The following is a 17,327-nucleotide window of genomic DNA, read 5'->3' as shown; positions in this document are numbered from 1 at the left end:
TATATTTTGTGTAAACAACTCAGGGGACTAATGCACTTGCACTTTTATTAGTCAGATTTAATATTTAAGTTCAAATATGTTGACAACTTTGTTGTTTAACTGAGGTTTTTATGTATTGTTATAGTTTGTGAACTCTTTTGTCATATTTAATATTTTTGTTCAAATATGTTGACAACTTTGTTGTTTTACTGAGGTTTTTATTTATTGTTATAGTTTGTGAACAACTCTTTTATTTGTCATATTTAATATTTTTGTTCAAATATGTTGACAACTTTGTTGTTATTTTACAGAAGTTTTTATTTATTGTTATATTTTGTCAAAAACTTAGGGGACTAATGCACCTGCTCTTTTATTTATCATTTAATGTATTTGCTGCTGTTGAAGTGTAAAATATTGTATTCCATAAATGATCTATTTTGTGCAGACATGACTTCCTGGATACCTTCATACAGAAATCTTCATCATTCACAAATTAAACGGTATTATATGAATACACTGTGGTCACGGTGTGTTATGTAAAGTATTTCCAAACAGCTATTCAAGTCATTTATTGAAAATTTCTTTAAAAAAGATAGATCTTTTTTTTTTTTTAATATCGCAATATAATATCGCAATATATTGCAAACCTAAAAAAAATCCCAACAATAGTTTTTTCCAATATCGTTCAGGCCTAGTATGTATGTATATCATAGAATATATATACCCAAATTTTCGCACTATAAGGCGCACCTGACTATAAGCCGCCACCCACAAAAAGAGGCATGAAAACGGCATTTGTTCATAGATAAGCCACACCGGACTATAAACCGCAGCTGTCCTCACTGCATTATGGGATATTAACACCAAAAGATATTAACCGGTAATACTTCATTTGACAGCAAAATCAACTTTCATAAGACCAAATGAACCCCCATGAAGCTTTGAACCACTTGGTTGCAAAGCTTCATTTGGTCATCACTGCTCCCTCGGGCGAGACAGTCAACCTCTGCTAACACCTGCGGTCAACACTTGTTGTTGTCCAACCATGCCTCCTAGCATGCATTGCAGCGTGACAGATGCAAATAACTATCAAAATTCATGTTCTGTGCTAATTACTTCTTCAGTTACTGGTCCAGTTGTTTCATTATTGCTAGCTATGGTATTTGGTAACACTATATTTGACAGTGGCACCATTAGACTGTCATTAGACAATGATAATTATGATATTACACTGTCATGAGCATTTATGAATGCTCATAACAGATGTCATTTAGTGTTATCCGGCAAATTATCTCACTTTTGAATGTAAAAATTCAAGCTGGACATAAATGGAGTTACTGACATCTTTTGCCAGATGACACTTAATGACATAAGCATTCAGTAATGCCAGTGACAGTGTCATGTCACAATTATGATGGTCTTATGACAGTCTTATGACACCGCTGTCAAATAAAGTGTTCCATTTTAACCGAAATAAATCAACAAATAAGCCGCAGGATTCAAAATGAAGGAAAAAAGTAGCGGCCTATAGTCCGACAATTAGGGGAGTTTATAAGTTTATATAATTTTAATATTTTTCCTTGCACTCTTCTTTTTCGCGTATTTTTGGAATCATTAGGCCTCAAGGAAAGGCAGCGACAGTTATGACTCAAATTTGGATTTGTTTCCCATATACAGTATATAATATTTTTGGAGTCGAGTGATCTGAAATAGTTTTGTTTCTAAACGCTTCTAAAGAGTACACTGAAGTTTCAGAGCCTGAACGTTTCTACTTCCGGTTTAATTGACGCAACGTCCGTGTACCTTCCCCACACCTGCAGTTTATTCGTGTTCCCTTCTTCTAACCAAACGAGCTCCTTCAAAGCATTCTCATCGGGTAAGTACCCAAATAAGAATTTAATGGACTAAAACGTCCCATCTTAAGGCTGAGTAGAAGACGTTTGACTTATGTAATAGCTTCCCAAGCTTGCAAAACTTTTTTTTAGCTTATCATGCTAGCCAAGAATACAACTGAGGGAAGGCTAACTGTTCTAATCTTACATTAGATTAGAACATAGGACACTGCGAGACTCTTTTGTTGCGTTGCTCCACCACATCAATCCATTATGTCTGCCATTAAAGAGCATACGACAGGAGAAAAAAAATTCACTTCTTAAATAGCATTATTATGTGAATTAGAATCATATTTTGACATGATTCGACTATACACAGCAATTGAGCAAAGCGCAGATGACGAGAAATTAGTCTTTTGATCTGCTGGTTAGCCACGCCTACCATCATAGGGTTCAAGCGTCCCCAACAGGTGGATGACGTCAGCGGGAGACTAGGCTCATCGGTTTTACTATATACCCTACCCACCGACGTCACAAAACCACGTGCTCGCTGTATGGTTCCGCCCACTTGTCCGTCATTTTGTCTCTGTATTAGCATTGGTTTCAATTGATCGAGGAATTTAAAATGCATATCATGGAAGACCCGGTGCTTTCTGATGCCGTAAACTCACTGGATGTGTTGCATAAAAGGCGTTATGTGGAAAAGCTTCGTTCTATACAGTCGCCAGATCCATATTTGATGCCTAAATCGATGATTTTTGACCGGCTGCCTTCGCCGTCTCTGCCTGATCTGCCTATTTACAACTATCTTGTCCACACAAAATCAGCCTATTCTCACGAAAGTTTGAAAAACTTTAAGAGCTTGGAGGCTTATAAATGCTACGTTGCTGGTTGGGTGAAACAGGTCCTCGTACACGAAAATTCGGCAGGAATCTATCTTGTGCTTGGAAAGGTGAGTTACGAAATTTTCAATTCAAAATCTTTTGTTCTTGCTAACATCCACTGTCAAGTCTAATGTATTTCATGTCATTTGTCAATGGAGCTAGGGCTTTTAATGTTTATATGGTTTAGCGATCGCACTCTCACTACATACATATATAAAATGTAATAAATATGAAGTGCGATAGCACTACTCCAGATTGTCCCTAGTTGAATTTATTTTTTGGCTTTTGACCTCAATAGTGAAATTGTAAATTAATTGTATGACAACTGTCTGATTATCCCTTATAATTATATATTTTCAGGTAGTTCATTCACAAAGTCTGAGTGTATGTTGTCGGCGATTAGCCTAGCAATGATCTTAATTGTGGTTGTCAGCCCAAAACCCTCTAAATATATATTAAATGCATCTTACCAGATATAAAATGACTACTACATAAACTGTGGTAGTCGTTTGGAGCCCAGTTTTCTCGTCGAATTGCAGCAGTCAATCTCGATCTCCTCTTCGGGTCTCTCGGAATACGGTAAAAATTCAAGTCTCTCCGTCTATCTTCTCTGTTTTTGCAACCGACCGCCACACACGACTTCACCATTTTGATTATTAATGTTAACGAGCAGAAAAACACGCCATAATAGGAGGAATTTACGAAGCGCTAATGCATTAACATGACGAGTATACGGACAACATGGCACGGGGGCGTGGCTGTGACGTCACGTGAGTAGGGTCTATAGACCCTACCCACCGACGTCACAAAATCACGTGCTCGCTGTATGGTTCCGCCCCCTTGTCTGTCATTTTGTGTCTGTATTATCAATGGTCTCAATTGATCAAGCAATTTATAATGCATTTCATGGAAGACCCGGTGCTTTCGGATGCCGTAAACTCACTTGATGCGTTACATAAAAGGCGTTATGTGGAAAAGCTTCAGTTTATCCATTCGCCAGATCCATATGTGATGCCTAAATCGATGTTTTTCGACCCGCTGTCTCCGCCGTATTTGCCTGACATCTGCTAGCTACCCTGAACTGTACAACTATCTTGTCCACACAAAATCAGCCTATTCTCACGAAAGTTTGAAAAACTTTAAGAGCTTGGAGGCTTATAAATACTTCGTTGCTGGTTGGGTGAAACAGGTCCTCGTCCACGAAAATTCGGCAGGAATCTATCTTGTGCTTGGAAAGGTGAGTTACGAAATTTTCAATTCAAAATCTTTTGTTCTTGCTAACATCCACTGTCAAGTCTAATGTATTTCATGTCATTTGTCAATGGAGCTAGGGCTTTTAATGTTTATATGGTTTAGCGATAGCACTCTCACTACATACACACGTGTATGTTGTCGGCGATTAGCCTAGCAATGATCTTAATTGTGGTTGTCAGCCCAAAACCCTCTAAATATACCAGATATAAAATGACTACTACATAATCTGTGGTAATCGTTTGGAGCCCAGTTTTCACGTCGAATTGCAGCAGCCCATCTCGCTCTCTCCTCTCCGGGTCTCTCGGAATCCGGTAGAACTTCAAGTCTCTCCGTCTATCTTCTCTGTTATTGCAACCGACCGCCACACACGCCTTCACCATTTTGATTATTAATGTTAACGAGCAGAAAAACACGCCGTAAATAGGAGGAATGTACGTAGCCGTAACAGGTAAACACGATGTGTTGACGGACAATTGGGCGGCACCAGTCAGGAGGGCGGAGTTGTGACGTCACGTGGGTAGGGTCTATACAGCCCATTGAGGGGGAATTATTAAGAACGAGGAAAACGTGACGAAGAGAGCTGCAAAATGTCATTGTTTCAGTCTCTCTACTCCAATATTTTTACAGGATATTCTTTTTATCCAAGTATTTTCCCCAACTGCTAAATAAATAGCATAGCCATGACAAATAACAGTCTTGTGCTAAATGGAATATGAAATAATAAAAATGCACTTATTCAGGACAACATGGCAAAATTACTCCATAATGGTCAAAACTGTCGACTTCACCTTTACTGTCACACCTCCCGATTGATATTTTATGACATTTAAAGCGGACGTATGTCATTTCCCTTCACTGGCTTCGGAGAATGTAAACAAACCAAGAGGCGTGACAGCTAGCCGACATGCTAACCCGAACCGAGTGATGTTTCAAAGTCTTCAAAGCGGAAAATCACACATAACTAGCCCGGATTATTTGACATGAAGACTGGGTTGTCGATTGTCGTCGCGGATCGGCAAACCGCCCGGCGGAGAGCAATTTACAGCTCGTTCCCCGGAGGAGGGCGGCTGCAGTTGTTGTGCAGCTATTGTGCACGAGGAGAGCTTTTTACAAGCCTATCAATGATGAAACGTAAGTAGTCCTTTATTTAAAGAAAGTTTGTAGTGTTTACTTTGTAATCGCACAGAACAAGATGTTTACTCACTATCTTGTAAGTCCAATGGTCCCACAGTAGTAGGGCTTGGCCAATATCCACGGTGAATGGGAACCTTTTGAAACTCCAAAAAGGCGCACACGCCTCTCCCTCATAAAGCGAGATTTTTCTACAGCCGTTTGGCTGGCGTGATGCGAAAAATAAACGTATTAATCCGCAAAATCAGCTGAATCCTTAGTCCTCATACACAACAGTAGGCTGTATAGTGAAGAGGAGTCCTTCTCCCGTACACGTCACAGCGCCCTCCTCCTCAATGCAAGACCGAAGCCGGAAGTCACTCATTTTCATGGCGTGGGATTCAAGAAACTAAATAAATATAGCGATCGCTTCCACACACATCCAAGCGGTCCATATCATTCAGGAGCACAAAATACCGCGTGTATTATAAAATAAACATGCTTTTTCGTGTCACATGCACTTTAATTCTCACAACTACACACATACCGGCGTGCGCGCATGCGTACAATAAATTAGACATAGGTAGTTTGGCATGTATATGACACTTGACCAAAAAGTTCCATTTTAATCTCATAAATCCGCATGACTTTCTCTCATGACTCCTCTGGATCATCCAAATGGTCATTGGCAAACATAAAAGGGGCCTCAACATGTGCTGGTTTAAGCAGGCGAACATTTCAGCCATGCATGATTTTAAACCATGACCCCTTAGTGTCTTACCATCAGTGTTGTCCGTAACGCGTTACTTAGTAACGTTATTTTCCCATAAATTAATAGGAAAATCACAGCAAAAGCTCAACTTTAGCAAATCATGTGATTTTTTTTTTCTTCCCAAACAGTGTCCCGCAGACGTCAATGAATAAAATCTTCACCCTGAGTAACAGCAGTCAGAGATGTTGTACATCAAACAAGAAGCCGACCCAGACACTCCCAACATTAAAAAAGAAGAACATGAAAATAAAATTAAGTTTTCAATGACTCTCAGTGTGAAGAGAGAAGAAGATGAAGGTCCAGGCGAAGAGAGCGGAGCAGCAAAACAATCAAGTGATGGCTCATTTCAGCACCTGACAACAAAAGGAGAGTTAAAATCGCAACCGGACGGCCTCTTAGCTCCGCTCTCGGACAGTGACGACGTAACGTCACACTCTTCTGACTTTAATACTGATGAGGAGGATGTTGACTTTGACCAAAATGCATGGAAATCCTTCGATTCGTCATTGAAAAGGGACAGTAAAGAATGTGTAGGTGGGACACCGTTTGGCTGCACATTTTGCGAAAAACGATTTTCTCGGAAGACTAATTTAGATGTGCATAAGCTTACACACTCTGGAGAAAAGCCTTTTTACTGTGCATGTTGTGGTCAAAGATTCACCGAGAAGAAAAATTTAAACAGACACTCAAAAACACACACTGGAGAGAAGCCTTTCACCTGCTCACTTTGCGACAAAAGATTTTCTCAGAAGTCTCATTTAGAAAAACATAAGCGCGCACACACTGGAGAAAAGCCTTTTGTCTGCACATGTTGTGGTCAAATATTCACCAAGAAGGGAAAATTACACAGACACACAAGAACACACACTGGAAAACTTTTCGCCTGTACACTTTGCGACAAAAGATTTTCTAAGAAGACTAATCAAGAAAGGCATATGCGTACACACACAGGAGAAAAGCCTTTTGTCTGCACACATTGTGGTAAAAGATTCGCCGAGAAGGGAAATTTAAACCAACACACAAACACACACGGTGGAGAGAAGCCTTTCGCCTGCTCCTTATGTGAGAAAAGATTTTATTTTCAATCTCAGTTGACAAAACACACGCATACACACACTGGAGAGAGAAACCTTTCGTTTGCGCTTGTTGTGGTAAAAGATTCACCGATATGCAAATTTTAAACAAACACACAAAAAGCCACACTAGAGAGAAGCCTTTTGCATGCACGCTTTGCGGCAAAGGATTTTATCGGGAGACTCATTTAGAAGTGCATAAGCGTACACACGCTGGAGAAAAGCCGTATGTCTGCACATGTTGTGGTAAAAGATTTACCGAGAAGAAATTTTTAAATAGACACGCAAGAACCCACAATGGAGAGAAGCCTTTCCCTGCTCAGTTTGTGGTAAAAGATTCACAGAGAAGGGAAATTTAAACATGCAAGCACACATGGTGGAGAGAAGCCTTTCACCTGCTCCTTATGTGAGAAAAGATTTAATTGGGAGTATCAGTTGACAATACACATGCGTACACACAGTGGAGAAAAGCCTTTTTTATGCACGTGTTGTGGTCAAAGATTCTACGAGAAGAGAAATTTAAACAGACACGCAAGAACACACACTAGACAGCTTTTCGCCTGCATGCTTTGTGAGAAAAGGTTTCGTTGGAAGCTTCAGCTGACAAAACACATGCGTACCCACACTGGAGAATAGCCGTTTTCCAGCAGTTTGTCAAAAAAGATTCTGTCAGAAGGAACCTTTAAATAGACACGCAACAACACACACTGGAGAGAAAGCTTTTGGCTGCTCACTTTGTAGTCAAAGATTCACTCAGAAGTGGAATTTAGTAAGACATGCAAGAATGCACACTGAGGAAAAACCTTTGAATTGCAGTGTTTGACAAGATATTCAAATTCCTGCCAGACATTTACAGTGGAAAAGGCTTTTCAATTTTCTTATTCAGTTTTCCTTGAGCCTCTTTTGAAAAAGGTGTTGAAATGATTTTTCAGGTCAGTTATGCCTTCATCCGTCAGCTGATAAAGACACGTTACGCCAACACCAGTGACTCTCTGATTAAGGCAGAAGTAGTCGCTGAAACATGTCAGTTATTTAAAACAATTGTCTGGAATAGAGACATTTTCAACTGATCCATACGTGTAGGCAAAATTAAAAATTTAAAAAATAAAAATAAAAACTAGGTTACCTCATATCATGATCTTCTGCTGTGTTTTCTGACTTTTCTGATACTTTGATTTACACAGATTTAGCTTGTGTCTGTTTGTTGCTTTTGTAAACCCCATTGTAAAGTGACCTTGAGTGTCTTGAAAGGCGCTTTAAAATAAAAAAATATTGCTCTGGTTAACAGTCAAATTCGTGCATGAAATACTTGTACTATTTGTAGCCGACTTCAGGTCATTGAATGCATTGCAAGTGTCAGAAAAACAAAATTCTCTCTAGTTTGCGAGTTCATACAGTTTAAATGTGCTCAATGAGAATCTGTGTTGTCAGTAACACGTTACTAAATAATATGTTACTGTAATCTGATTACTTTCGTTCAGTAACGAGTGATCTAACGTGTTCATTTTTCGAAACCAGTAATCTGATTAAAGTTTGTTTCCTTAGTGTCTGTGCGTTACTATTTTGTTTTTTCCTCATGATGTATGTAGAATAAAGACCAAAATTATATTGTAACGCACTCCTCATCGGGATCCCTGGCAAGAGCCTACAAAGGCTTCAGTATGTCCAAAACAGCGCTGCCAGGGTCCTGATGAGGGTGCGTAAACACGAGCACATCACCCCCATCCTTCACACCCTACACTGGCTCCCTGTTCACCTCCGTATTGAATTCAAAATCCTCCTTCACACCCATCGCTGTCTACATGGTGTAGCCCCCACCTACCTCACCGAACTCCTCACATTACATAATTCAGCTAGAACCCGGTCAGGCCAACAGCACCGTCTACTCCCGCCCAGGACTCGGCTCAAGACTATGGGCGACAGGGCCTTTGCAGCTGCTGCTCCCCGTCTGTGGAACGCCCTCCCAGACCACCTCAGAGCCCCGCAGACGGTGGATGCATTTAAAAAAGGACTAAAAACTCACCTTTTTAAAAAAAGCTTATTCTAGCTAATTTTATTTGACTATCTTATTTTTATCTGATTGGTATCTGATTTTATCTGTGCTTCTGCCTGTTTTGCTTTTCCTCTTTTATTCTTAGTCTTTTTATTTATTTTATTTTTTTCTGGCGATGTGCACTTTGAGATTTGTTTTCAAATGTAAAGTGCGTTATAAATAAAATGTATTATTATTATTATAAAGAACACTGTAGTCATGTACGAAGAGAATCTGAATAGAAAATATTGCTCTTGAGTTTGGCAGTGACATCGGATGTCACGTTTTCTCATCGGGGGAAAAAGAACGGGTCGCGTTTATTACCATGCTATGAGCGCTGTTGGTGGCCAGCAAACAACTGGCGTCCTCTTAGGATGCTAAAAGTGGAAGACGTAGGAGAAGAAGCACAAACCGCTGCATTTGCTTATTGGACATACAGCCATGACTTCACATTTCTCTCCAGTAAAGATGACCAAAAATATCCCCGTGCGTGGCAAACTTTGCGCTGGCTCAAAAGGGCAGTCGACCGCTAATAACTGTACATCTAATTCAAGGAACCACTTGGAATTACAGCGTAACGCGACAAAAATCGAAACACCTTTACGTACATTTTATAGTTATAGTTTGTAACCATAGGCGGAGTGTGACTTTGTGTGTGTGTGTGGGGTGGGAGGGCAAAAGAGCGAGTCAAAAGTCTGGACACGCCTCATCATTTGTGCTTTTTATATATTTTCATTACTATCATAAATTCTCACTGAAAATATCAAAACTATGAATGAACATGAGGAATTATGTACTTGAAAACAGGTTTTATATTCTACATTCTTCAAAGCATCCACCCTTGAGGTGTCTCCAAACTTTTGGCCTATACTGCATGCATTATGAAATACTTTGTAAGATTCTTGTTCATTTCATTTGTTTTTGTTGTTTGTTTTATTGCTTTACAACTTTGATAGACAGCATTTTAACGGCTAGGTCTTTATTTTTAAGGGGGAGTTCAGAATTTTTTACATTAGGCTTAATCGTTGAGTTAGCGGGGGTTTAATTAGTCGTTGGAGTTGTTTTGAACAAATTCCGTGCAGTTTGTCAGTTATTTGTTAGTTTCAGGGCTCCGGAGTGGCTGAGCTAGCGCAAGTCAATGGTGGTTGAAATCAACTCCATCGACTAACTAAACCCCTGCTAACTCGAAGATAAAGCCTTATCTGAAAAATTCAATTACATGCGATGAAATTTTTCTGTTGAGGTAGCAAAGGGAGAAAAATTGGGAAAAGTAACTGACAAATTACTTTTAAAGTAACTTAGTTACTATGATAATAAAGCTATCAGTAAAGTAACTAGATTACTTTTTTGAGGAGTAATCAGTAATTAACTTACTTTTTCAAGTAATCTGTGACAACACTGATGAGAATACAATGATCCCTCGTTGTTCGCGGTTAATGGGGACCAGAAGCCATCGCGATAAGTGAAAAACCACGAAGTAGCGCCCCCAATTTTTAAATTTTTTAAATGATTTTTTTTTTTTTTTTTTTTTAAACCTGTCCTGTTCAGCTGCTTGGATACAGGAGAATTTTATTTTATGTATATTACATTCTGTATATATTTTTTTGTGTATACAGTACACTAGTTTGAAACGTAAATGCAATATTAATACTGTATACGATAACATGCATAAGATGAATGAAATGTACTCACCACACTGAAATCTTGATAAATTTGATAAATGAAGAAAAAACTCCAGAACAATGGATATGAAGATAAAGATGATTTACTGAGAAGCTTCTACAGGAGGTGTCCTGCGCACAAGGAACATCGTGATGGGGATTTGTGACCGTTGTTTTTCTGGATGGCATCAACTTCCAAAAAAGGCCAGTCTCGTCCATGTTAAACACCTGCTCCGGGAGATGCCCACCCTCTTCGATTTATTTGGGAAATTCGTCCTCGCCGTAACGAACAGCTGCGTCATGTTCCCCATGCAACGTAACACTGCAAAGTCCACACCTCTTTTTGAATTTTTCGAACCAGCCCATGCTGGCAACAAAACCACAATTTTCTTCACTTGTACTAGATTGTGGTTCATCTTCGTCGTCGTTGTCAGTATAGCCGCCACCTTCATTAAACTCTCTTTCAAGAATGAGGCTATCATACTCATCGCTTTGGCTTTTGCCCAGATCATGTTTGTGTCGAGACTCACCTTTTCCCGACAGTCCGATATCCACATTGTTAGTACATTTTCCATTTTTACAATCGTCTTGTTGCGAGAAGTCATGACTCACTTATACCCCTTTCCCACTGGCCAAAAAACCCATGTCAACCCACTAACAATCGGCTTTTGGTGGCAGTGGGAAAGGTGCAGCGACCCGCCTCGACCCGTGTCAATCAACCCGCCAAGCGACCCGTGTTAAAATCCCCTCGGCTCTGATTGTCATGCAGTGTGAAAGCAAAACCCCGGGTCATTAGTCAACACCCTAATCTACGTGGTAACGTAGGCTCTTACGTGATGCGTCATAACAACGTGCCAGTCACCTCCCATTTAACACGCCCCACAACCGTAGTTACGTCGATGCTCATAACAAAGCTAGTAGAAGAAGCACAAGCAGAGTGTTGATCCTTTGCTGCATTTCGATCATTTTGAGGGCAGTAAAAAGCATGAAAACAGAGAACACAAACGGAAAGAAGGCTTCCATGTTGCTCTGCATTGTTTACTTCCTTGAACTGAATGAATTGTTGACACGCATTTTAGAGTGGTGACGTAACGTAATCTTACGCACCGCTGAGGAGGGGTGGGGGGTTAGACGGGTGGGGGAAAAAAAAGACGGCTTTTTTTTGTAAATGGGAAAGGTGTCAAATGCCAATTGCTAGTGGGTTGCATCAGCTTGGAAAAAACGCGCGTTCACCCACTAGTTTCAGTGGGAAAGGGGCATTAGTATCCCTGGAAAAAGACATTGAGGCGGTCTTTCGGGTTTTCGCCTCATCTTTTTTTATATAACAAACGGTTGATTCGTTTAGTCCGTAATGGCGTGCAACAGACACATAGCTGTGACCAACTTTAAGCATGTCCAATAATTGAACTTTCTCGTGCACTGTCATAATTTTTTTCTTTTTGGGTTCGTTAGATGATTGAGCGGACGGAGGACGCGTTGGAGCCATTTTCCTTTGATAGCAACAGGGTTAAAAATCTCGGCCAATCAGCTTGCGATATTCCCGAGTGATGCTGGCCAGCGAATCAGAGCGGCGGAATATGAGTTGGGCGGGTTCTCCTTGCCTTCTGTTAGGGAATGGACAGATTGTACGTCCTATTTTCTCCATTATTTTAATTTTCTATGCATGGATATATATTTTTTTTGACTGAAAAAAAATCCGCGATTGACTGAAACCGCGAAATTCGAAGCGCGAAGTAGCGAGGGATTACAGTATTTTGAAATATCTGTATGGAATATATCCTTTAGGAAACAAAAGGTTGATATGTCCAAGAAAAAAAAAATCAATAATAATGCAATAATAATAATAATATTTGAAAAATGTTGACGCTGTGTTTCCCTTTATTGTTTGTTCTTTTTTTAATGGTTTCTGGGAAGATGTATTGATTATTTGATGTTTTGTTCATTGTATTCCACTCTGAATCATAATCGAATTACTTGATCTTTTTTTGTTTTATATACTCCCACAATTCCCCTATATTCTACCATTTTACGAGCTCTTTTCTATTTGATATAAAAATCAACTTTAGGGTGTCACTTGGGTACAGCCAATGTGTTGTCTGGTTGTATTTTGAATTAATTTAGTTTTTATTACAATTGTATTAATTTATCAATTCGTTTACAGCATAGAATTTAAAAAAAAAATACACAAATGAATAAAAAAAAAAGAACATAATGAAGCAGTTATATATTTCATTTATCAAAGTCGACGCAACCTGCTTTGAGTGGAGGTTTCTTGCCAACAGCGACCTCTCCTGGCCGTTCTGTTCGCCACGATATAATTTTTCCTTGCTCGCTTCATATTTTTCGTATTTGGGGAATATTTAGGACTCAAGGCAAGTCATTGACTGTTCTGACTCAAATTCGGATTTGTTTACTATATTTATTGAATATTTTTGGAGTCGAGTGATTTGAATTAGTTGTGGTACGAAACACTTCAACCGATGACACTTAAGTTTCAGAGCCTGGTTTCTACTTCCGGTTCACTTGACGCAACGTCCGTGTACCCTCGTTGCACTTGCCGTTTTTTCGTGTTCCCTTCTCTTAACCAAAACAAACTCCTTCAAAGCATTCTCATCGGGTAAGTACCCAAGTAAGAATTTAATGGACTAAAACGTCCTATCTTAAGGCTAAGTGGAAGTTGTTTGGCAAAACTTTAGCTTAGCTCGCTAGCCAAGACACGTTTCCGCATTTTGATTGCTTTGGCTTAAGGTCACTTGTGATTTTTGGATGTTGTTTTTTCTAGGAGGGCTCGCTTGGTTAACAATACAGTGATTAAATTTAATTGTATAAGACCAGGGGTTAATTTGAGCCGAAACATCCGGCACCTCTTGATTTTGGCCTCCCTGTATTCCGGGACTTATTTTGGCAGATCCGGCAGCGCTTGTGCATATAAAATAATAATATAAAAAATGTTGGGGGGAAAGAAGGAGATGAGTCATTGATGTCTTTCCCCACTTTATTGTGTCAACAATAAGGAAACAAACAAAATAATAGCGGACTGCACACTGTGAGACTCTTTCGTGGCGTTGCTCCACAACAACAGCCACTGTTCTTGAATACGTCTGCCATTCATTCTCACAACCACATACATACCAGCGTGCGTGCATGCGCTCAATAAATCAGGTATAGGTTGTTTGGCTTATTTAACATATATAACTTAGTTTTACATTTGAAGTGGTAAGGCGACAACTTAAAACCATTTTAACTGTTACACAGGAGGGAATTTTCCCATGTTGTGGAGAGAAAGTTTCATGTTTGTGTGAGCATTAACAAAGGAAATCGACTTTTAAATTAAAATGCAAGTTGATTTAGCCGTTTCTTTTTTTCACAACTAGAATAGTGCGTTTCCATGGGATGTCAAGGTTTCCTTGAGTCACCTACCTGTGGTAATACGTTAAAAATGACACTATGTAGCACATCTTTTGTTCCCAAGTTTTATGTGGTAGTTCCTAGTTTGTTTCGTCGCATTGACACATGAAAACTTATGTTTCCCAACAAGTTTGGGTTTGTGGTTATAACTTTGAAATACCATTTTCCACTTTACTGTTGTACTTTCTAACGCTGTTATATATATACACACCCACACACACACACACACACACACACACACATATATATATATATTAAGGGTGTAACGGTACATGTAATAGTATTGAACCGTTTCGGTACGTGGTAGTCAGTTCAGAACGGACACGTACCGAACAAGTTTCTGACGTAATATAACCCTTACTTTTCGAGGCTGTGAGTCGATCGGGTTAGTTTCTATGTGTAGATTATATTTATTCAGTCTTCTCTACGATAATGAGGACCAACACGGTAGGGCAGTCCAGAAGCGTCAACAGCGCGACAACGTGGTCGCCGCGAGAACGCAGTGAAACGCGGGCGTAAAATCAATCAGCCAAAGCACACCAGTCGCAGCGCGGCCGCGTGTTTCGCGTCCCAGAAACGGCACAATGCGACGCACGAGAAAAGAACGGCAGAGTTTATTATTTGACTCGAGACGTGGCCCTCCTGCGTCAATACTACGAGCTAGGATCGGGCCAGAAGTCACTCGTGTATTAATATGGTGATCCGGTCGATTTTCAAACTGATATGCAATCGTAACCTACTTTTTGAGTCCATCAGATCTCTTGAGTGGTAGATCGGGGCACAGTTGACTTGTCTTTGTTGATTTACTACGGTCTTCTCTGCTATACTAATGACCAACACGGCCCGGTGTTCAATACAAAACCCTTTTACCTCAACAGGAAGGAGTAGGAACTAATATTCACATAGGAACTAAAGTTATACAACATAAAATGTACAATATAAATTAATACTACATCACATTTGTAAAGTATAAACACATAATAAAATAAATAATAGCCCATTTAAACACACATTGAAATTTACGCGGCACACCGGTTAAAAAACCTTGAATGAAATTAATAAAAACAAATCACAGCAAAAGCGTGACTTCAGCAAATCACAATTTTTTTTTTTGTTCCAACCCATTGTCCTGCAGACATGACTGAAGAAGATCTTCATCCTGAGAAACACAATCCCCTCCACTTTAAACAGGAGTCGGAGATGATGTACATCAAACAGGAAGCAGAGCCAGTCACCCCCCACATTAAAGAAGAAAAACAGGAAGAGAAAATCACCAAGTTTAGACTCACTGTCAGTGTGAAGAGCGAAGAAAATGAAGGTCCAAGCAAAGAGAGTGGAGCAGTGACACCTTCCAGCGACAGCTCATTGCAGCACCTGACAACAATAGAAGAGGGACGATCGCAACCGGACGGCCTCATAGCTCCTCTTTCGGACAGCGACGATGTAACGTCACACTCTTCTGACTTTAACACGGATGAGGAGGATTTTGACTTTGACCAAAATGCTTTGAAATCATTAAACAGGTCATCATTGAGAAGAGACGCAATTGAATGTGCGGGTGGGAAACCGTTTCCCTGCACACTTTGCGACAAAGGATTTTCTCGGAAGATTCATTTAGAAGTGCATAAGTGTACGCACTCTGGAGAAAAGCCTTTTGTCTGCGCATGTTGTGGTAAAAGATTCACCGAGAAAGGAAATTTAGACAGACATGCAAAAACACACACTGGAGAAAAGCCTTTCGGCTGCTCACTTTGCGATAAACGATTTTCACAGAAATTTCATTTAGAAAAGCATACGCGCACACACACTGGAGAAAAGCCTTTTGCCTGCATATCTTGTGGTAAAAGATTCACCCACAAGGGAAATTTGGACAAACACACAAACACACACACTGGAGAGAAGCCTTTTGTCTGCACACTTTGCGACAAAAGATTTTCTCAGAAGTCTCATTTAATAACACATAAGCGTAAACACACTGGAGAAAAGCCTTTTTCCTGCACATGCTGTGGTAAAAGATTCACTGAGAAGGGAACTTTAAACACACATACAAGAACACACACTGGAGAGAAGCCTTTTCCCTGCACTCTTTGTCACAAAAGATTTACCCGGAAGACTACTGTCGTAAGGCATATGCGAACACACACTGGAGAAAAGCCTTTTGTGTGCACATGTGGTAAAAGATTTACCGAGAAAAACGATTTAAACAGACACGCAAGGACACACACTGGAGAGTCTCGGAAGACTCATTTAGAGAAGTTGTAAGCGTACCCACACTGGAGAGAAGCCTTTCACCTGCTCGGTTTGTCGAAAAAGATTCCATCAAGCCCGAGTTACACTCCCGCATTGAGGTGACGGCGCAGCGACTACGGCGTCATTCGACATTCGATGGTTCTGCGGCGAGGGAACGCGTTGCTCTGTAATTCACCACCAAGCCACTAGAGGGATGTGGCGTTATGTTTGTACGGTTTTGGGGCATGCTTGTTGACTTCCGCTAGTCAGAGAAAAAATAAACAATGCAAGATAGAACTCTTGAAAGTAAATATTCTGCTCATCAACGCTGAATAAATATTGAAAATACAAATGTTGAGGGGCAGGCGACGCAGAAGACGGTTTCGAGGCGATCTGGTCGACTTTTGATGCCGCACAGAGTTTTAGACTCGGGTGGAGAGAGCTAGCTGTGGCGGCTAGCTTCAAACTGGCGTCGAGCACTGCGTTCAAGGTCTGCAAAGCCCTCCAGCCCGATTTGTTTGCCGTGTCCTACAACCAGCCAGTGGGAAGCCATAGCAGATTTCTGGCGTCTATGGAACTTCCCAAACTGCGTTGGGAGCCTTGATTTTAACGTTATCATAAATAGCACCGAGGCACTCTCAATCAGTGATGATGTATCGTGTGTGAACTGTCTGTTATTGAAAATTAAAGATCAAAACAACTCTTTTGACACCAAACCTGTGCTTTATTCTTCATATACTTGAAGTGTGACACGTAAATAAGTCACAGACTCACAGAAAACATATGTACACAATAAATGATGAAGTGCACCAACCAAAAATACGACATAAAGTGATAAAAAGTCGGCAGTTTTTGGCCGACTGGGTCACCGCTTCGTGTGGCCACTCGATTCCAAACACATAACGTATTGGTGGTTCTTCCATTTTTGTTGTTTTTTTTCAATCGCCGACCTTGCCATTTGGCAATCACAATAATGTCTTGATGAGACTTGCTCTTCGATGATACTCCCGTCGGCTTGTTCCATTTTTGCGTGTAGAAAATAAATAATGTTTGATTCTATTCTACAATGGCGGTGATTTGGCGCTAAACCGGA

The 17,327-nt window shown here is 40.2% G+C and overlaps 1 protein-coding gene across 1 annotated transcript; it reads left to right on the top strand.

Annotated features, from left to right (window-relative positions):
- The first annotated feature begins 1,786 nt into the window (after positions 1 to 1,786).
- Positions 1,787 to 16,984, top strand: LOC130916202 (gastrula zinc finger protein XlCGF8.2DB-like). Its single transcript, XM_057836759.1, has 2 exons — positions 1,787 to 1,855; positions 15,141 to 16,984. The coding sequence occupies exon 2, from the start codon at positions 15,143 to 15,145 to the stop codon at positions 16,265 to 16,267; it is 1,125 nt and encodes a 374-aa protein (XP_057692742.1). The 5' UTR covers positions 1,787 to 1,855; positions 15,141 to 15,142; the 3' UTR covers positions 16,268 to 16,984.
- The last annotated feature ends 343 nt before the right edge of the window (positions 16,985 to 17,327 follow it).

Source organism: Corythoichthys intestinalis, chromosome 1 (genome assembly GCF_030265065.1).
Source record: "Corythoichthys intestinalis isolate RoL2023-P3 chromosome 1, ASM3026506v1, whole genome shotgun sequence".
In the NCBI taxonomy this organism is placed as follows: Eukaryota; Metazoa; Chordata; class Actinopteri; order Syngnathiformes; family Syngnathidae; genus Corythoichthys; species Corythoichthys intestinalis.
This window is presented reverse-complemented; position numbering and strand designations above follow the sequence as displayed.